The sequence below is a fragment of the Astatotilapia calliptera genome, chromosome 6 (assembly GCF_900246225.1).
Source record: "Astatotilapia calliptera chromosome 6, fAstCal1.2, whole genome shotgun sequence".
In the NCBI taxonomy this organism is placed as follows: Eukaryota; Metazoa; Chordata; class Actinopteri; order Cichliformes; family Cichlidae; genus Astatotilapia; species Astatotilapia calliptera.
Window position 1 is genome coordinate 14,549,109 of NC_039307.1, and position 21,676 is coordinate 14,570,784.

The 21,676-nt window shown below is 41.8% G+C and overlaps 1 protein-coding gene across 2 annotated transcripts in view; it reads left to right on the plus strand.

Moving 5' to 3' along the window:
- Positions 1-1,324: 1,324 nt before the first annotated feature.
- ube2o (ubiquitin-conjugating enzyme E2O) overlaps positions 1,325-21,676 on the plus strand; it is a 44,495-nt gene continuing 24,143 nt past the window's right edge. For both annotated transcript variants that reach the window (XM_026170475.1, XM_026170477.1), the window contains exon 1: positions 1,325-1,825. In XM_026170475.1, coding sequence (XP_026026260.1) covers positions 1,394-1,825 — 432 coding nt within the window. In that variant the 5' untranslated portion in view covers positions 1,325-1,393. The remainder of the gene's footprint in view (positions 1,826-21,676) is intronic.

The following is a 21,676-nucleotide window of genomic DNA, read 5'->3' on the forward strand; positions in this document are numbered from 1 at the left end:
CTCATGTTTATAGGTCAGGTGATGTAATAAATGTAATGGGGACACCTCCTTTTCTGACACTAAACACTTCTATCCCCACGTTCTTCCTAAAAGACAAATTTTACATGTTCTTGTTTGCAAAACTGCAACTGTGCTGAAGATGTTGAGACAGTCGCAACAGTGCTGTTCAGCAAAGGAAATATAAATAATCTGTTATCTGTGTTTTCTCCTGTGTCTTTAGGTATGAGACGGTTTTAAATATTGTTAATGCCGTGTTTTTTCCCCCCCTGTGTTTTTGTAGCTTGTTTTTGGATACAATGTCTTCGTCACAAAGACATGCCTGGGTTGGGTTATTTGGTGGCTGTAGGTGTCAATGGTTGTCTTTCTCTACGTGTGAATCTTGTGATAATCTAGTAACCTGTTCAAAGTATTCCCTGCCTCTCAATCTGTCTGAGATAGGTAACCCTGAATGAGATAAGTAGAAGAGGATGGAATATTCAAGTCACATCAAGAATATTTCCTGGTTTTCAGTCTTCACAAATTTATAGACCTGTTCCTTTAAAAACAGATTAAACTGTCACATATTCTGTCTCCTGTACACTAATGGGGTTTACTTTGTAAATTTCTTTGAGAACTTGGAAACTGAGAAGATTATCATAAAAATCCCCACAAAAACCAAATCTAAAACAAAACAGATATATCCTTAAAGCAAACAACTGATGTTTAATTATGGGGCACTGAAAATTAATAAACTCAGGCTACTTCAGATGTATATTTGTGGAAAGATGTTAAATAATAAATAAAGGAAAACTTTTTTTTATTGTTAACTGAGCTGCATGTTTATTTGTATAGCGTTCACTGTGCAACAATATTAAATCATTTAGGTAAGATCCACAAAGGATCACACACACACACACACACACACACACACACACACACACACACACACACACACACACACACACACACACACACACACACACACAGAGAGAGAGATGTCTTTTTTAACTATCGTTACTTAGGAAAATATAATTTAAAAGGGAACATAGCTAAATATGATGAAATTTATAATAATAAATATTAGTAATTTACAGCAGAAAACGAAATGTAACCATTAAAATATTGGCGTAAAATAAAAATGTACACAATTAGAGTAAGTTAGAGAGTCTCCCATCAGCAGATTACGAATCATACTTTACGTACAGCCTGCGGTCTTTCTCGGTGGCTCCTGTTTCTGGCTCTCGGCGCCCCTCAGTGGTGACAGCGGGTACTGCGTGATGACGCTGCCACACTGCGCTTCATACGTAGCCCGCGTAGCTACGTAAACACGTGCGCTTCGCTGCTTCCAGGTTACAGTTTTTTTTATTCCACCGTCATCCTCGCGCTCCAGCATCGCTCCCTGACAACAGCGGCGATGGCGGAGCCCGTAGCATCGGATGCAGCGGCCAAGACAGACGCAGCAGCAGCGGCATCATCACCCACACCGGGCCCCTCTCCCGTAGCCAGCCCGGGCTCCGAGCCTCCTTCCATGGCTCTCTCCCCCACCGCGGACGGCTCACAGCGGCTGCTCTTCTCCCACGACCTGGTCTCCGGACGATATCGCGGCTCAGTCCGGTTTGGCCTCGTACGGATGATCCACGGCGAGGAGGATTTTAACTCAGACTCGGACCTCGACGATGGCGGAGGGAGAGGCGGAGACGGCGGCGGCGGTGGAGGAGGCGGACGAGTACCGTGCGGTTCGGACACTGAGAGCGCCGTGGACACCCCAAGTCGGCCTCTCGGGAGGGGATTTGTCCGCGTCCAGTGGTACCCCGAAGGTGCGAAGCAGGACATCAGGGAGACAAAGGTACCACACAGCTGCTAACGTGCTTACTGTTTACCCCGGCAGTCGGTGGTTATCTCAGCCTGACGTCAGGACTGCTTTGTTTCACCTGCCTGTTGTGGTTTTTTGGAGAGGGGGGTGATTGGCGGACTTGTTACCCAAGCAGTCATCAGCTTCACCTGATCCATCAGACTAAAACCTGCAGCCTAGCTCGCTAATTGGCTAGCATTCAAGCACACAAGCTAGCTAGCAGTTTAGCTCGTAGCCTCATGTATTTCAGCTGGTCCCGGCAGGTTGAGCAGGGTTGATCCACCTGACTGCAGCCAGCTCGCTGCTAGTACACCAAACACACACACACACCACTGACCGGACAGGTAGGGTCTTGCACAGGTCCTGTCAGGTGCACCTCCCTGCTTAGACACCTTACACCTATTGATTAGCTCATCCTTGACTCAGTGTAGATCCTCAGCTGGGTGTGACCTGGCCTGAGACCAAGCTTTGTGTGTGATAGAAGATCTCTTATTATTATATAAACATACATATCTGAGTTGAACCTGATCCCAAGCACCGAGGTCAGACCAGGAGAACGAGGCTGTAATCGTTGCCCTGTCCCCTCTATCAGCTGCAGATGTTTTCCAGCTCAGTCACAATGAATGAGTTAGTTGAACAGCAGGGATTTAATTTGAAATTTTTAATTTCTTTAGAGCACATTTACTTTTCATTGCGTTTATTATTTACCTTAATTAGTTCAGAACATTGAAACCAAACTCGTGCTGCTTCTTTTGCATCATTGTGAGCATATTTTTGCAGTTTTTTTTTTTTAGTTTTTTTTTTATGGCTGCTGGTCATTTTAATATTTTAATATAATTTTGATAGTGCAGATATGCTGAACTGAGAATTTATAGTCTATGGCTGATAATTTCTAATGCTCCTCTATAGCAGGGTTTTACATATCTAACACTAACAATAATTGCTTCCACCCAATTATCTGCTCGATCTACCTCCATGCCTTGGGGTTCTGTAGTGTCCTTTTAGTCATTTGAATCCAAATCTTGTTGATTACTGTGCTTTGTATTTTCTCTGTCGTTTCAAATGTCGGGAACATTACCAAGAAGATTTGAATTAGTTTTTTGCATTAGTTCACACAGACCTAGAGACTGGATGGAGAGTGGTTGCTGGAGGTTGCTGTCTTTTGCAAACTGTATGCTGCGCCAATAACCTCCTTGTGGTTGCTGCAGTCGCCTGTAGTTTGCATGGAAGGTGTCAACTTGCCCGTATTTGCCAACAAACCATTGAGCACTAGTGAAATTTACACTGCTCACCTTTAATGTAAGAGTTGTACCTTACTGCTGAAACCACCATGTTTCAAAAGGCGTAACTCTTTACTTTGAAGGCAAACATTAGCTATTAACACACAAGTGTTGCACTCTTCAGTTTCACTGCCACTTGGCGAATAAAGAAGTCAGTCTTCTCTGCAAAGGACGAGTGACCACAGCAATCACAAAGAGCTTTTTGGTGCAGCACCCTGTCTGGGCATCAGCGCCTGGAGATTCGATTAATTCATAGTTTCGGATCATCCTTAAGGACACTAAACCTAGTGTAGGTTATATTTTTTGGGAGGGGCTGTTAAGTGAAGAGGGTACAAAAAGGGTACAAAGATCAGGGAAGACTGTGCAAATGTCCTCAGGCAGATTTGATATGGGTCAGGTGCTTTACCCATGAGCTAAACCAGCACCCAAGAATTTAGACTCTTGCATCCCAAATAGTACAGTTGACATTATTTTAACTTTAATTAATTACATCACTCGTTGGTGGTGGTTGGACACTGTGAACCTGTATGTTAAAAATTCAGCTGTCATTGTTGATCAGTAGTTTGTTGATACTACCAGTATGTTCAACACTGGGGCGATTATGTGGAGTGCAACCAATATGAATCAATACCTTTTAACTGAGATATCAAGGTGATTGATTAAAATTCTGAAGGCTATTGAGGTATGAAATATAGATTTAGACTCCTGGACGCCATTCATTTGTTTTGAAGTTTAAAGTCTGCATTTATAAAGTAGACAGCAAATATTTGCAAACCTCTGGCGATTTCTCTGAGTGATTGCAGTCAGTCCAAATCAGACTGCAACAGCTTGTAGAAAGATTGCCACCCATCAGGTAGGTTGAACCCCCTGGGTCGTAATATTCCCAAAGTATTTGTATTTAATGTATTTATTTAACGAAATATTCATATTTGGCGCCCCTGTATCGAAACAATATAACAATGCAAAAATACACTGACACTATGCTGTATTGATTTTTTTCTTTTTTTTCCTTTTTCTCACTCATAATAATTAACAGAGTACCACACAAAAGCATGAATGCTGGTAACAGTGCCAGACACTCAGATTTTAAGCTCTACAAAAATTGACCAGAGGAATCTAAATGGTCCGTAACACTTTGACTGTCTGGTGCAGTCAGCTGCTGCCTGTATTTGTCTAAGTGGCCACGCCCTGAACTCTAGCATCCTTTCTTCTTCTACTTTCAGCTGCTCCCTATATGGGTCTTCACATCTGCCTCCATCACACTCTATCCCTAGCATCCTCTTCTGTCTCATCAGCCCTCTGCATGTCCTCCTTCACTACATCCATGAAACCTCCTCAACATCCTTTGTCATATATATTCACTATCCCTCCTCTGCACATGGTCCAACCATCTCAGCCCTGCCTCTCTAACCTCTTCTCCAAAACCGTAACCAGAGCCGTCCCTCTGATAGCCTTATTTCTTCTGAGCATCTTCAACTCTGCCACCTCCAGGTTGACTCCCTTTATTTCTCTCCTCACAGCCATCTTTGAAACCTTCCCTTTTGCTTTAGCCACTATTCTTCTGTCACAAATCACCTGCGACACTCGTCTCCACCCACTCCACCCTGGATGAATTATAAAAAAAAATCAGAGATTAAAACCATTTTTCTCCTGGGCAGTTAACATGCTTTTTAATGCTGTACATTTGAACATTTTAACATGGAAGTCTGTAGTGACTGGATTTTGGAGCCAGCCTCGAGGAACAGCAGTGTGGAGCGCTTCAGCATCAGACCTTGAATTCAGTCGAATCTGGACAGCACATATGTGATGTTGGTACAGAAAGTCGCTAACCTGCATCGGTATAAACTACAGTCTCAGCCTTCTAAAACCTCTTGTCAGCTTCAGTTCAGTTAGACATGTAAATTGCTGCGTACATCTTTGTGTAGTTTTACCATTTTACCACCAGATAATGAAGACGTTTTAGCAGGTGCAGACTTTGCAAACCTGTTGTTCTGTGCATCCTCTAAGCTTCTCTGGGGTTCTCCTGGGCTTTGTGGAAAAGGGTCACAGAGTTTAAAGGAGGACAGGCCTGGAACAAGCTCACACAGACTCATTTCAGAGACAGGATGCGACCAGAAGAAGCCTATTTTAGAGCCCAGCGCTGCCTTGCTTTGTCTTTCCAGTTAAATGAGAAAAGTTCTGGTCTGAGTGTCATTCAGACCTCAGTCAGAACAAAGGCAGAACGACGCGCCCCTTAAACAATGACGCTGATGTTTACGCAGCACCATGTCCTCTGTGTCGATGTGCACATGTATGGGTTTCATTGTGTGTCGTATTCGTGATTTCTCCTGTGCTTATCTGCACGCCCAGTCTCAGCAAGCTCATTTTGCATAAATCCTGAGAGTACAGTTTTACATCCTAATCAATCATTCATGATCACATCCTGCAGTATGCAAAGTTGCACATCTTCAAGGTGCTGTTTGCACAAAATTTCAACTTTTTATTTATTTATTTTTTTCTGCAGGCTGCACCTCATTTTCACTTCACGTTTTCTCTCAGGAGCGATCAGTGGAGAGAAAAGTGATGCTTAGAGTTACTCTCGGGTTTCATAAAGCAGACATTTTCACAGCGAAATAAGATTTTGGACATTGCGACCATTATGTGCAAACTCTAAATGATACAAGGCGATCAGTCTAATGTAGTTTCTTTGTTGCTTCATTTTAGCGCATGAAAGTGAAACCGTTCAAAGTTAAAATGATTGAAATGCTAAAATCTCTGCTTGCACAACGAGGAAGCCTCGCAAAGATTTAAAATGTACACAAACGTAGTGTTGCCAGAAACAGTATGAGATTAAACAAAGTGGTCAGTTTAATGAAGATCTGCCAGCAGGCGTGGTGCCCCATCGAGCAGCCTCGTACGCCACTGGTATTACTTTTGATATAAAAAACTATCAACGACTATGAGCTTATCTGCATGTTGCAGACTCTTTAAAAACTCTATCTGGGCTTTGTGGTCACCCTCCTGACTGACGTTACAACACGGTCCCATTGATTTTTAGTATAACGCACATCGAGGAAGGAACAGTGAAAATGAAACGGCAAGCTTGCTGAGCTTGTGGTGTGAACATGCATCGTGTACGACATGTTCGGTGTTACTTTGTTTATTTAAAAATGCACCAGCGACATCAGTGTACATTTAAATAGCTATTTGGCGGTGCGCTAAACATCTGAGAACATCCGTGTTTACTTTTAAGCCTGCCCAATATCTAATATGGTGAAGGGTGGGGACAATATGAGAAGCTGTGCTGCTGATGTTAAAGAGGTTGTCGCGGTCAGAGCGTTAGCAGCGGTCAGAGCGTTAGCAGCTCTCGACGCCATAAACTTTGAGTTGTTGTGCAATGTCAAGCCAATAAAACCATTCAATTGCACAAGAAAAACAACTGTTGTTATATGATTTAATTTATGATTACTTTTATGTGATTGTCAGTTTATGTATCACTCACAGATGTTAAATTACCGGTACCGTATTTTTCGGGCCATAAGGCGCACAGGATTATAAGGGGCATTAAGTGAAACAAAACGGTCAGATAAGTCAAACTTTACGAAACTCATTCTTCTTGCTTCCTCCACTTCCGTACCATTGATTAATTAATGTGGAATTCTCTCGCAGCTGCTCTATTCCCATGTTGTTGCAGTATATTAATCACTAACCTCGTATTGTGGATGGATTATCTCAGTTGTTCTCCTGACTGAAGTTTACAGCATCCTGCCATGCGATTGCATTTGTCCCCAACCATTGGATCGAGTGGAAAAAAGTTAGCGTTCATCTTCTAGCTTCACTGTGTTTGTTATGCTAACATAGCTGTGACGCTGGTAATCACGTAGCACATCATTATATACCAGCTAGCCCAACTTCAGTAACCCTAAAAAGCCACTGCTGTTTAGTTTTTGGTCTTCATTTATGTTGGAAGTGATAGCAGAGCTGTACGTTTTAATTTTTTCAGAAATCTCTGTCAGGACATGGTATATCATGTTTAGGTGGAAACTAGCGAGCTAACTTCCTGCTAACTTTTAACTCCGTTAAATTTAATAAATTCTGTTTTCATGGATGCCTGGATGTTATACTTAATTGTTACACCTGGTAAAGCAGCAACACTGATCATTTTATTACAGATGAAAGAATTTAGACAGTTTTTAACTTTCAAAGATGCGGCAGTGTTCGTTCGACTTCAGGACCTGAAGCGGATGGAGTTTTGGACCCTGATTACTCTGCGAGGCTCCTGATTACGGTAGCTCCGACAATCCATCAAGCGGTGCGGCTTCCTATCTTACCAAAGTCGCACTAAAACATTTGCTGACAGATTTTTGTACCACATAAAATCGGTTCGAGGTCAGTAAGCACAACCAGAATTCATACATAAGGAAAATTAAAGGATTTTAAGTGCCTCATAGTGCAGAAAATACCCTATGTCCTAAAACATAACAATAGCAATAATTGACCTAAATAATGGATGACCTCATCTTCCGTGTTGTCAAACCTATGACACCATATACCAACTATACATACCTGACCACATCACCACCACCAGGTGGTGCTTTTTGAGTGTTTCCGCCAAGACCGTCTCTCTGGACATGTCGGAAGACACAAACTCTACTGGCGATTACAGTTTTTGGTCTCCTGACCATTCAAACAGAGCCGGGATGTTCAGGAACGTGCTTGAATCTGAAAATCAGCAGGAAATTCCAACAAACTGCAGTCCAGCAGCTCTGGGAAATGTAAGCAATGGATATGATGTATCCATCCAAGAGCACCAACCAAAACTTGTGCTTTCTGATCTTTGGTGACTTTTAATTCAGGTAGGTGGAATTGTTCTCTCTGAGGAAGGAAATGGCATTTCCCTTTTCGTGGCGCTAAAACTTCATACGATGGAGTCTGCTTCCACTTTCAGACAGCGTGCTGAATTTTTGTCATGGGTCATTAATTAACATCAGCCCATCATGCTCAGACCAACCTCACTGAAATAGTGAATTACACCATGAGAAAGTGAATTTTAAAAAAAATAAAAATGTTGACTGGAAATGAGACATGCTGACAGTTTAGTCCCAGGTGGCTGTTGTGGTAATGTGCAGGCTTTTTCTGTACCCTGGGAATGGTTTCATCCCACCTTCTGCTCTCAGAGTCAGTTGAATTGTCAGGGCTTTCTTGGCGTGCTGTCATATGATGAGCTCCCACTTTCGCTGCTCTTGCCCGTTACAATGCCCTCGAGTTAGCAGCATTATGCATTCATTAAGGTTCACTGCTCTGAATACAAATCAGACTGATCTGATTTGTGATTAATAAATTCCACTCGGCTGCTCGCAGTGCTTGACCCCACGGTGAAATGAGGAAATAAAACATTAGCATTTTGTCGCTTATGCTAAGCCATTATCGTTATGTTGCAACTGAAACAGGAAGTTCTGGATCAATAGACATAAATAAATCCCGGTGAATAGGGAGACTCCAGGTCTTACTGCATTTATTTTTGCCTTTTCATCGTGCTGGAAGGTTTTTCTTTTTTTCTGTTTGTTTTAAAGGCACTGCTGAGCAAGTTATTTAGGGAAGCTTGATGCTGCGTTTATATGGGAACCTTTTCTTTGGATTGTCCTTCAACTCAAAGTGCTCTCAAATTACTGAATAGTTTTGGTAGACTTGTGACTTGCACACAGAACCTTTTGGCAGCTGTAGCAGTCCGTCTGTGCAGGTTTCTTCTGTTTGGTCTACGGGGGGAACAGTTCTGCAGTTTTGTACCACAACTCCAATTTTCCTGTACCACAGTCACTATGTGGTGCTGTTAAAACACGCCAGTCTGGTGAAACCTGGAATTTTGAAAAATCGTGCAGGTCCTGAGTGAATAGCAATTTTTAACAAAGTACATGAAAAGGAATAAGTGTACATATCCCAACATACAGTACATTCAAGCATGTTTAGCATGGGTTCAAGCCTGATAATGTAGAGCTTAGTTTGTAATTAATAAAATTAAAAATTTTGGATCTCACTGGAAAAGATCTGCTGATCTGACTCCTGCTAGTTTATAGCAGATTTGTGTTACGTCATACTAGCTGCTGGATGGAAGAAAATGCAAATGTATAAGAGAAATCATAGTTACATAAGCTATTTGTTTTTTGTTTTGTTTTTTTGATAATAAGATGACTATTTTGTTATTAGGAAATCATGAACACCCCTACATGGGCGGGGGTTATATTCACTGTATGCTATCCTTAGCATGGAAACAGTGATGGCAGCCATCAGTCTGTTTGTCTCTCAGGCTTGTAGTTTAATTAGTTTAAATTCTTGTGTGAACAACAGGTTTATTGCTCTTGTTTGCAGCAAATGGGGGGAAAATCCATCAAAATTTCAAGTGGGAGGAAGAGCTGAATGCTGTAACCGCAGGGTGACTCCCATCTGTCAACCTGGCCCTCCACCCTGCCCCCATCCATCCAGCTACACAAGTGTGGTCAACCCCCCCAGCTGACCTACACAATAGAAACATGTCTTTCACTGTGTGGGCTGACTGCTGATTTACACTCGGGCCACTGCACCACACGGTTTTCTTTCACCTCTTATCCATCTTCTGGTCATGATCACATACATTGCTTTTAGTCCCATCGAGCCCTCGCCTCTTCAAAAGCATTTTAGCTGCAGCGCTGCCGAGCACTTGAAGAGATCATCTTACTGCTGAAATGCGTTTAAAACACGAGGTCGGGCTGTATTTTTATTTTTTTATTTCTGGTTCTTCTGTTAAACACGTGGAGGCTAAACAAAGTGACTGTAAATTAGGGCTGCCACGATTAGTCGACTAGTCACGATTACGTCGACTATCAAAATCGTCGACGACTGATTTAATAGTCGACGCGTCATTTGAAGCTTTGTAAGATCCCAAAAGCAGGAATAAGTAGCAGGATTTAAGAGTGTAATAACGGACTGAAACAGAAGATGGCAGCACTGCATGTACAAGGATGCCAGCTGCCGTTAAACCCCGAAGAAGAAGAAACTGTGTCCCAGAATTCATAGCGCGGCCCAGCGCAGTTGTCAACAATGGCGGCAGCTAGTTAGTTTTAATATTACTCTTATTATTCTTTCTGGGTCACAAAATAAACGTTTAACATATTTTCAGGCGAGAATGTAGCTGTGTAAACCTCAAATATCTGCTCAGTTTATCAAGACACCACATATTTTCAAAAGCGCTCCGACGTTTTCGGAGGCGTCTGTTACCCACTAGCTCGATAGCTAGCCGGGGGCCATGAGAGCACCGGACTCCCGGCAGATCGTTTTCAAACCCACCGCCCTACTCAGGTTAAACATATACAAGTCACTTAGATAACTTAAAAATGTTATTGTTTGGCTTTTTTCAGTATTTTATTTGTTCCTGAGTAAATCGGCTGAGTTTATTAAACTCCACCGAAACAATCTGCACATTTAATTAGAATTCAATTAACTATCATCTTGTCTTTATTTTTAGTTAGCACAGACCTTAAACACTTAAAGCTGTAAGCTAATGATAGTTATATAAGAGCAGATGCTGCTGGTGCAATAAGCTGTACTTTTACGTTCAATGGATGATGATCTGATTAGTCGACTAATCGCAAAAATAATCGGTGACTAGTCGACTATCAAAATAATCGTTTGTGGCAGCCCTACTGTAAATCGATCACCGAGGACAGTATTTCAAGAAATGCACAGAGTAATCTGACCGAGTAGAATAGGTGTGATTAGCTTTAGGGGTGGGAATTAGCAATGTAATGATACAAATTATACAAACACTCATTACATGGCAAGCAAGCAGTAATGTTTGTGGCTAAAAATGACGCCAGTGGTGGAGGTCTGAATGAGAGGGTCCATGTTCTAGTCTTTACCACAGTTCTATCACTTTATAACAGCTGTACGAAGAGGCTTGAAATTTTATTCCTGGGGTGTGGCTGCTCTGACTGACAGGTCGATGGACAGCCTGTGTGTGTTTGGCTTCACCTCTGCTTATTCAAGTTACCAAACTTGTGGTGCATTTTTAGCTCAGTTATCTAACGATAACATGGCTTGCATTCATAGACTGTATATAAAGGATGGCTCTAACTAAAGGGTCTGAAAAGTGGAGATGGTGCAAAGTGTCTTACATTTGCATTTTTCCTAAGCAGGCCAGCAGACAACGACTCCTGTGGTTGCAGGAAGGGGTTTGTGTGGATGCCTCCCTGTTTGTTTCTTACATAGCCGAAAATGACACTGTGTTGGATTACACAAATATTTTAAGTCCAGTCTGACTGCAGGATGATCGCGCAATACATCACAGTACACACAAAGGAAAAATTGAGTGTTCATTCACTTCGCTGTGGTGTCAGACTGCGTGTGTCGTCCTTATTGATTAAGCTTGATTAGTTGATAAAGCAGCAAACACAGTTACTGTCTGGACTGAGCGGATGATATTAATCACATTGCTTATCTCCACTTGTTTAGTCTGCTCAGCTTGTTTAAAACCTAAATCATTTATTCTGCCAGTTCCTCTGTGTTTAACCTGCCGCAATTCAAGTTGGATTTAATCAAACGTTTTTGTTTTTAAAAATTAAAAAAGTAGGATCAGTAGAATTTGATTAAGTCCTTCAGAGCTGTGGTCTTATGTCTTTTAAAGGTCACCTGAGTGTTGCCGATTGTCAAAACAGCTACTCGGATGTCGCACACTGCTCAGCACTAATACCCATCAGATGACTGTATGCATCCGTCAGTGGAGTTTGCTCAGAAGCCTCCCGCAGGTGCTCGTGGTAGGCTGGCAGACGTTGGCGTAATCTGGGACACGAAGCTGTTGCCAAGGCCCGCCCAACGGAGCTTTGGAGCCCAGAGCCTTGGTTATGGTTTGTGCAGGTGCCAGGCAGGGAAACAAACAGACGAGGGGCAGGGCACCAGCCACCGTACTGTACGCTTCCTCGAAGAACAGTGAAGCAGCTGCAGCGCTGCACTGCAGCTGCTCATCACACCTGAAGAAATCCTCCTAAAATTGCATGAAGTTCTTTTTCTTTAATGCTGACTGTACATGCTGCAGCAGGTAGCTGCAAAAGTCTGTGAATAGTGGATGCAAACATCTGTTTTGTGTTCATCCCTCAAGAAAATGTTCAGGTTAAAGTTATTTATTTGTCTTCTTGGAGATGGTTTCTGACTGGTAAAACACAAGCTTCACGACTAGAATAGTTATGCAGTGTTTAGACCTATTTTTATTGGATCAGGAGAAAATCTGAAAATGTTGCTCGTCAACATTAAATCATGTTTAGTCAACTTGCTGTCTTGTTTGAATTGTTCGGGGAAAAATAAATCAGAAACTTCTCATTTTTTTTCTTTGAAACTGTCATTTTGTGCGTTACTGTTACACTAAAGTAGTTCAAGTTTATTACGTTTATTCACAAGCACATTTTAAAATGAACAAAGTGCTGTGCATGCTGAAGGAAAGACAACTTAACTGTATGATAACAGGGGGAAGAAAATGGGGAAAAACTTCTAACCAGTTTTAAATAAAATGCAAATCAGTCCGTGTACTATTGCGTCGAAACGTCAAAAATAAATAGACACGAAGCAATAACTTTGAGGACTCCTCGGCTGCTGTTTTCAACCATCAATTACCCATAAACACACGAGCAGCGAGTGCAGCTCATGCTGTACTGAGTGTGTGATAGTTTATTGATTTGACAGCATTTGATGGTGCTCTAGACGGCACACGACTACGATGCTGCTAAATGCGCGGTGACTTTGCTTTGTTGTCTTATCCATCAGAGCAATCATGAAAACGCAGACAGACATGGAGGATGTCTAGGTAGGTTGTGATGAAGCTGCTCAGCAGGTAAAGGAAGGATATGTCTGATGTTTTTCTTTTTCACCTTTTAGACCTCCTCCTCGGGGGTCATGGCTTTTAGAGTGCAACCAGTTTGTTGTTAAAGTGTGAAATGGACGGGACAAGCTGTGAATCTGCTGTGCTCTCTGAAGACTTCAGGCCTCGTGGATCATCTTGCTCTGTTATCCTCCTTCCATTTAAGCTACATCCAAGTTGTTACAGACTGTATGAGGGTTTGGGCAATTTAGTTTTTTTTTTTTTTTTTTTAAATCGACCTTTTAAAATGTGGGTAAACATTGGTGCTGTGTTAATTTGCAGACTTTGGCTAATCGTGGCACCAGCAGCCATCTGTTCCTGCTGGTTAAAGTCCATGTTGCCTGTTGGGAATTTGGTTACACATTGCTCTGGTGCAGTGCCAGTTTATTCTGACACAGCCTACATTAAACTTCATTTTCACTGAGATGTTGTCAGACCGAGCTGGTTAAACTAGATGTCCAGCAGGTATTCAGACCTGCCCACGACCAGGACAGGGAGTAAAATCAGACTAGCTCACTAGTCTAAAGTCATGAAACAGTCAAACCTGAGTAGTCTAATGGATGAGGTTAAACACTGTCTGTACTAATATGGTGTAAATCAAAGAACCGTTTAAGCCGTTGGTTACATTCGGTTTTAACTGAAGTCTGATCTCAGATTAGTTTGAGTGGGGCTAACGTTAGCCTTCTCTGCTGCTTGGTTAACAGATGCATAGAACACCAACTGATGTGTAATGTATGAGGTCACGGTTTTCTTACTGTAACCCGGGAGATGAATTTTGTTTCCTGTCTGCCGTGTCTACAGTGAGCAGACATGCTTGCACGAGAGACGAGCGCAGACAGGAACCTTAATCCCTGCATTAATTCCACTGTTGTCAGCACCGCGTTCAAACTTGAAAGTGAAACATGCGTGTTCCTCATCACGACTTGTCAGACTTGTCGTTCAAGCTTTTACAGAAAAGTGACTAAAGTGTTCATTTAGACATAAAATCATCAGTTCTGATGATTTTAAAGGATAAAAGGTGCCTGTTGTGTCTGAGAGTTGTTTTTTTTTTTTTGTTTTCTTTTTCTTTTTTCAAACGTGTCTTTATCTCCATCCCACCCTTCTTCATTTCTCTCGCTCCCCTGCGTTCTCCTCATCTCCCCCACCTCCCACCACCTCCTTCACCTTCTCCACCTTCTCATTAACAGCAGCTGCATTCACAGCTTTTTCATTCTGAATAAAATCAGCTGTTGTGGGATGTGATTTTCATATAATCTGGTGTTTACATGCTCTGACGCAGTTAAATGGACAGAATAACGTCATGTTCACTGCAGCGCTTGTTATTGTGACTCATTTCTTTCATTTTTTTTAAGGTAGAGCTAATGTGCTTCTCTCTGATTTCAGCCTCACTTGTATGGTTACTCATATTGATACGAAGTAGTTTAATTATTAGTGCGTGTTCAACTATGCGCTAAAAGCTCAGACTTTTTAAATTCTTTTTTTTTTTTTTTATATGTATGATGTCAAGAGTGGATGTCCTCATACCCACCAAACGTTCTGTTTCATTAGGGGCAGCCAATCAGTGAGGGCTGATTATGGAGACTGACTGTAAAGGCAGAGAAGCTAAAAGGGTTTGTTCTAAAAGGCTCAAAATAAGACAAATGAGGAGTATTTTGATTTGTGAATCATGCAAAGCTACTCTTACTGAGTCCAAGAAACCCCCTGGAAATATACACCAAAGGTCCACTTCAAGGGTTTGTAATAAAAGTCAGAGTAATTTTAGTCTAGTTTTTAGACTACCACACTAGTTTCTTTACATTTTTAATATGTTTTGGACCTGTTCGCTCTTTATTATTTTTGTTTAAATTTTGTATCGATATTTCTTTTCCTTCATACAGCCGTAGCCAGCGTCCTGACAGAGACGTGTTAGAGACTGTTGATGTAATGTGGTGCTGACTGGATGGGATAATGGAACACACACACACACACACACACACACACACACACACACACACACACACACACACACACACACACACACACACACACACACACACACACACACACAGGAATAGCTGCACTCTGAGGTGACTTGCCTTGCTTAAGGAGCCAGCCTCCTTTCCTCCTCACTCTCTCTCCCTCCTTCATCTTCCCATCCTCTCTGTTTTCCTCTGCAGTGTTGGTCCTGCCCAGTGGGGAGACAGTCTACTTTCTCCCGCTCGCTCTTCCCCTTTGTATTTCCATTTTACTATCTGCTGTTTTTGCTGCACTCTTGTCTATTTCTGGCTCCTGCTTTTTCTGGTTTCCTCACTCTCTGTCTCTCTCCTGGGACTTGTCTCGATCTCCCACTTGTTGGGCTGGCTGCTTTCTCGTCTGTACCACGTTCACAGCTCATCCTCATTTTCTCCCCATCACACCCTGTCTCCAGCTCCTTGCGCCCTCCTCCCCTTCGGCATCTTCTCTCCTGACGTTTTTTTCTTTTCTTTTTCCCCACATCCATTTCTTTGTCTTAATGATTGACTCTCGAGTATCCTCCACCACCCTCTTCCTGTCTCCATCTTCTATTCTCCACCTTTTTGTGACTGCATTTTCTTCTTTTTCTTTTTGCTACTCATTTCCCTGCTGATATACAGTACAGTGCTGTCTTGCGGCTCTTAGTGCTCCTTGTTGGGTTTTTTTTTTGTTTCATCTCTCAAATTACACAGCAAGGAGATTGCTCTATAATAGATACTGTGCTATTAGTCCTTCTGTCGATCCCCTGTGGTCTTCATCGGTAAAAGGATTTGTGCCTTCTCTGTTTTTAATAGAGCCGTGCACCCTTCCTGTGTCCAAATCAATAGGCTTCAGCTAGGCTGTCCTGCAGCAGCAAGAAGGGTTATCAGGGTGTGAGGATTTATTGGTGATGCAGTTTATTGCCTTATAAACAAAACTGCAAAGACTAATCATTGATCTGTTTTTTTTTTTTTTTTTTTTTTTTTTTTTTTTTGCTTCATCACTTTTAAATAAACTCAGGATTACTGTATTTACTTTATTTTAAGATCACCATCCTTGCAGAATCAGTGTCTGATGTGAGAACCTCATTGTGCAGCATCAGACAGCCAATCACAAAGCTGTGACAGCAGTTCTTCAGACTAGTGTGAGAGCGAGAGGCTTTAATGTGTACAAACCAACCCACACAAGTTCAAAGGGTCTCCTAACGGTATTGTAATTAGTGCTGAATTAGTAGCAGCCTGTGTAGTGTTTAGCAGTTAGTTGGTGTGTATCACAGTTATTATTAGAATTCTTTTCATAGCCCCTTTACATACGCCAGCTGTCAAGTTAATGTCTGCAGAGCTGTTTTAACTTTTAACACATTCGCAAAGTTATTATAAGCCTCATTCACGCACAATCGCATGCATTCATACAAGCCTAAGATTCACATACCCACACTCTGATGGATGCATCAGGGGCAACTCGGGGTTCAGCATCTTACCCAAGGATACTTCGACATGGGGATTAAACTATCAACCTTTTGATTAGTAGACAACGTGGTGGAGCAGGACATTAGCTAATGCTATGTCTGTGGCTACTTCATTAGGAGGACATCACAAAATATTTACATAAATGTAAAATGAGTGGAAATTTATCATAATGTTTTTTCTGAGTCCTATGAGATTTTAATCAGTGGCGTTGATGAAAATGAAACCAGTGATCCCACGCTGACTCATCGTGTCATTATGTTTAGATGCTTAATAGAGACGCGCTTGGCAGAAGAACTGGCAAACTGTGTCAAAGATTAAGGTACTTTGTCTTTGCTGAAAGATAAAAACAAATAGAATTTGGTGACTGTTATAACAGCACAGAATGAAATTGGCTTTTAAAAGACACAAAAATGGTAGGAAAACTGTCAGTGTAACGCAATGGTTACAGTCACAAAACCGTAGTGTATACAAACATTGGCTTGTTGTTATGGCAACAGGTTTGATGATCAGTAAATCATTGGGATCACAGTAATCTGTAAGTCATTGGGAACCAAAGTTGTAATTGAAGGTGAAAACAGATTAAATGCTCAGCCCTAGTTATGAACATAAACCATCAGGCTCTGAAAAGATGCTACAAACAACATCTAAAATGTTTTATATGACCCTGTTTCCTTTGAGACGGTTACATCAGTCGCTTCTACACCACACATATCTGATCCAGAGGCTGTTCACATTAACTCAACACGGACACGTTTCAGTTTTATCCATAATCAGCTTCAGCAGACCCACAGTGCAGAGTCTGACATTGTTCCATTCTACTGTGAAGTCTTAATTAATTACTAATTAATTAATAAATTATATAAACTAACGATCAGTTTTTGAAAGTGGACAAATGCTGTTGGTGCACTGTTAAATGCAACAAGTGAGAAAAGACTGCAGCACCACTCAAAGACTGACTGTGATGAGTCAGCTCAACATCATGAAACTACTCACAACACAGCTCGTGTTTTTATGCATTTAATTTTTGATTGAATTGTAAAACTTTTGATATATGAGCTAATTTAGCTTTTGATTCAGCTACTGCATGGGGCGAAGCTCTGCCCGTGCATGTAGGTCTGTTATTATCAGGGCGACCTGCTTAGCAAAGTCATTTAAGTATTTTTGAGTCACAAATAAATAAAACTTTCAATACATTTTTTTTTTTATTTTAATTAGCTTGCACATGTAATTTACATCGTCCTGACGGACCTACTGTACATTTGCATCTGAGTGTACTGGCTTTACCTGAAACGTTTTTAACTTGCATGGATGTGGATTTGCATCAGTTCACCTCTTTAGTTCACGTCGTGTTTGATGTGAACGAGCTTAGTCTTTCTCAATGGTCATCCCAACCTTTACGTGAGGTTTTGGTGTATCTGGTTTGTTTGATACTTGGATGTCTACATGATTGAGAAAAGTTAATACCTCTTCTGGACTTCTGAAATCTTGCTGCTCACAAATAGTCCAGCATGCAGTGAGGTAATAATCCCATTGAGATTCCACATAGGGATTCTGATTACGAGCCATAATATTTTAAGCATCCAAAGCAGACTCCCCCTCACTCCCCCTCACCCCCCGGAAAAGTCGCGGAAAAGAACTACCGTGCCCACAGTCCTAAATTGAAACCACATCTGTGATTGGTGGAAGTCTCTGTTACCATGGAAATGTTTCTACCTGTGAAGACAGGTAGCTTAATAAACGGTAAACTTCAGAAATGGCGAGAGTGGTGATTGCTGTAGAGCATGAAGCACTGTGCTACATTGATAACAAGGATAAAATATATACAAAAAAATTATACAACAACGGGATGATTAATAGGTTCAAATTCAAGAAGTTCATCCAGAGTGAGTGTCTGCGTATGTCTAGAATTGCAATGCATTCTGGGATGAGCAGTTTTTAACTGTGGAAAAAAAAAAAAAAAGTAGTTCTTCACACAGTCTTGTACCTTGTACCTATCTAGCTCAGAACAAGCAGGAACTATGAAATGTGAACCTATAGTAGCTCTGCAACAGATTACCTGAATTGTAGAACTTGGCTTACTCAGTTACTGAGTATGCTAACACACTGCTTTTAAACCAGTTTCAGCCAACTCTTTGTGCACTTACAAATCATTGAAGTCATTCACATAAAAACAACTCGGCAGCCACCCAGAGCGCAGTTCTCACAGGATCCACGTAACCCAGAAGGCCTCACTTGCTCTTTTACAGTTTTTGTCTCTTCTTTCAAAACTGCAAATTACTTTTTTCGATTTTTCTCCCAAACGCCACTGAGCTGAAGCATAGTTTGCCTGTGGCTGAAGGCGGAGGTGCAGGATGTAGCTGTGCTACGTCGCACCTTCATTATCACAGATTTTTAGCAGCATCTGTGGGTGGAATTTCACCTTCTGGCTTCATATTCAGTGAAGTTAGCCGTGTGTGGAGAGAAATGTTACCTGTTACTACTGAATGCGCCCGTGTTTGTGGCTCGGGTGTCTTCTTTGTATGGACAACAGAGTGAAGGAGAAGTGAGCCCGGTATAGAAAGCTGTCTGTCAGAGAGCAGGCGTGGCCCCCAAGCTGCAGTTCTCTGCAGCATCCATCTTCCTCTCCATCTTTGTGCCGCACCTGAATAATGACTCGTGCAAATCAGGCTGGAAAATCAAAGCCTCCATCGATTCTTGTTATCAATCTGGCCACTTCTGCCCTAAAAGCATGGATGAAGAGACAACCAAGGTTGCTGCTCTTCTTTTTTCCGAGGCAAGTACCACACACAAACATTTTTTATTTATTTATTTATTTTTTCCCTTTTTGTTGTCGGAGTCTGTGCCCACCACCTCATCATACCGCCTCCCTCCTCCTCATCTCTATATGAGCCATAGCAACAGTCAAGTGCTTTGCTGTGACCCATCGGTGTAGCAGGGTAATCAGCCGTATGTGTGTGTGTGTGTGTTACCGGTAATGTCAAGAGATATGCGATTCACTCAGCGTGTCAAAGTCCAGTTTTAATTAGTGCGCATGTGTGTGTGAACCTGTGGCTTTGGAAGAAATGCATAAATCACCACAGCAGCAGTGGTGCAGAGACACAGCTTTGATTTCAAGGTGCCTCGAGGAGTTGTGTGCATCATGTGAGTAACGAGGAGGAACCTTCCTCCTTCATCTGCTTTCAGATTCAGATTTCACAAAGTCACAGCGCTGCCTCATTTTAATTTGACCTCCAAACAAACCTTAAAGCTGTCAAACTCTTTCTGCTCCTTAAGGAGATATCATCGCTTCACTGCTAATGTGGAGGATTTCTTTAAGGTTTTTTTTTTTTTTTTTTTTGTTCGTTTGTTTGTTTTTTGTGCTAAATTAATGCTCACCAGATTGCTCTGCAGAAAAATCAGATGTGAGAGTAAATTCACAAACCTGAGCAAATTGTGCTTAAAACTTAAAAGTTGTCTTTTACTTTTTTGCGAACATCAGTATTTCTGCAAGGGTCACGTTTTTCTATCAACATCCAAGTTTAATAATGTTTTTTTTTCAACCTACTGTGCACTGGAATCATCTTAATTCTGCATCATTAGTTTAGTAGCTGTGACCTTTCATTAGTACTTGGCTTCTGACTTATTTTAAGGTCAAGGTCAAGTTTATTTATATAGCACATTTCAAACAGCGATTGTGATTTAAATTGCTCAAGTGTTTGTGCAGATCTAATATTTAGGGGGAGACTATTCCGAAGTCTGGGACCTGCCACGGAGAAGGCTCTATCACCACGAGATTTGAGATTAGTCTGTGGGATAGACAGCATCAATTTTGAGCTAGACCTCATGGTTTTTCCTGGAGCATAAGCAGAGAGGAGCTCAGACAGGTAAGGAGGGGCTCGGGCGTTAAGTGACTTAAAAACAAAAAGTAAAAGTTTAAATTGTAGGAGACAGGAAGCCAGTGTAAAGAAGCTAAAAGCATTTTGGACCATCTGAATACGATGGATGATGGCCTGGTCTAGACCAAAATACAATGAATTGCAGTAGTCCAATCTGCAAGTAAGGAAAAGGTGAATAACACGTTCAAAGACGTTAGCTGGGAGGTATGGCTTTACCTTGGCTAGCTGTCTTAACTGAAAGAAGCAGGACTGAACTACTGCACTCACCTGCTTATTCAATTTAAAAGAACCATCAATGTAGACACCGAGGTTTTTTACATGTGTTTTACAATAGGAGGAAAGGGGGCCCAGAGTGCTATCGATGTGATTGAAGTTGCCAAAAATGACAACTTCAGTTTTATTTTCATTTAGCTTCACTATTTATCACACAGATACATAACACACAAACTCCTCTGATTCCACTGATTTCAGTTTCTGCTGTTAGTCTGAGCAGTGACGTCCTGACCTTTCCTGCAGGACACTGATGCGATCCCAAGCTCTCTGAGAGACAAAGTCCTTCCATCGTGTTTTGGCTCTGTCCCCAGATCCCCTCCAGGACACACCCAAAACACCTCATCTACTGGCCCCAGTAGCTGTGTTGTTAGGGGTTGCTTGGTCTATGTAGGGTTTTCCAAGGAAAGGTAAGGGGCTAGGCCAGGTATGGCTCAAATAACTGTGAAGACAAAATCTAGATACTTGGAGCGGGGATACCAGGCTGTCCAGTGTTTACTGTATATGATTCTCCTCGTCTTTTCTCTTTCTCTGTCCTCGCTGTTTTGCCCCTTCCCCTACCTCCCTTTAAGTCTTTCTCTTTCTTACACACATGGTAAAAGAGAGTAAGTAATGCAAAGGTCAACCAAGACACTGCTGGATGAAACAAGAGCACTTAAGATCAGCCAAAAAAAGGTGTAATATATGGTTTTTTATTTTTTATCTCCCTTTAGTTCCTCAATTACTGCCTAAATCACTCATTTAGGCAGTAAGAGACGTAGACTGTAAGATGGTGACCATTTGTATTTTTAGACATCAGTACAACTCACGCATTTTAAATAAAAAAAGGAACTCGAAGGTTTAGGTTTCTAATGTTTCATGTGTGTTGATGCTGAACACAGACATACAGTTAAATCAAGGGTAAGACAAAACTGGGTGCATGTAGCTCATTGGTGGTTAAAGCAGCTTCTACCAGAGCTGTAAGCCCAGGCGATCCTCTCTGCTGAGAGATAACAGTATCAGGAGGGGAAAATGTTTTTGCTTTATCACTTTTGTAACGCGATGGGATGGCAGCGCCGTCCCTCCTCCTCAACTTCACCTCTTCCTGGAGAGTCGTCGCTACCACCGCGGGGGCATGCAGC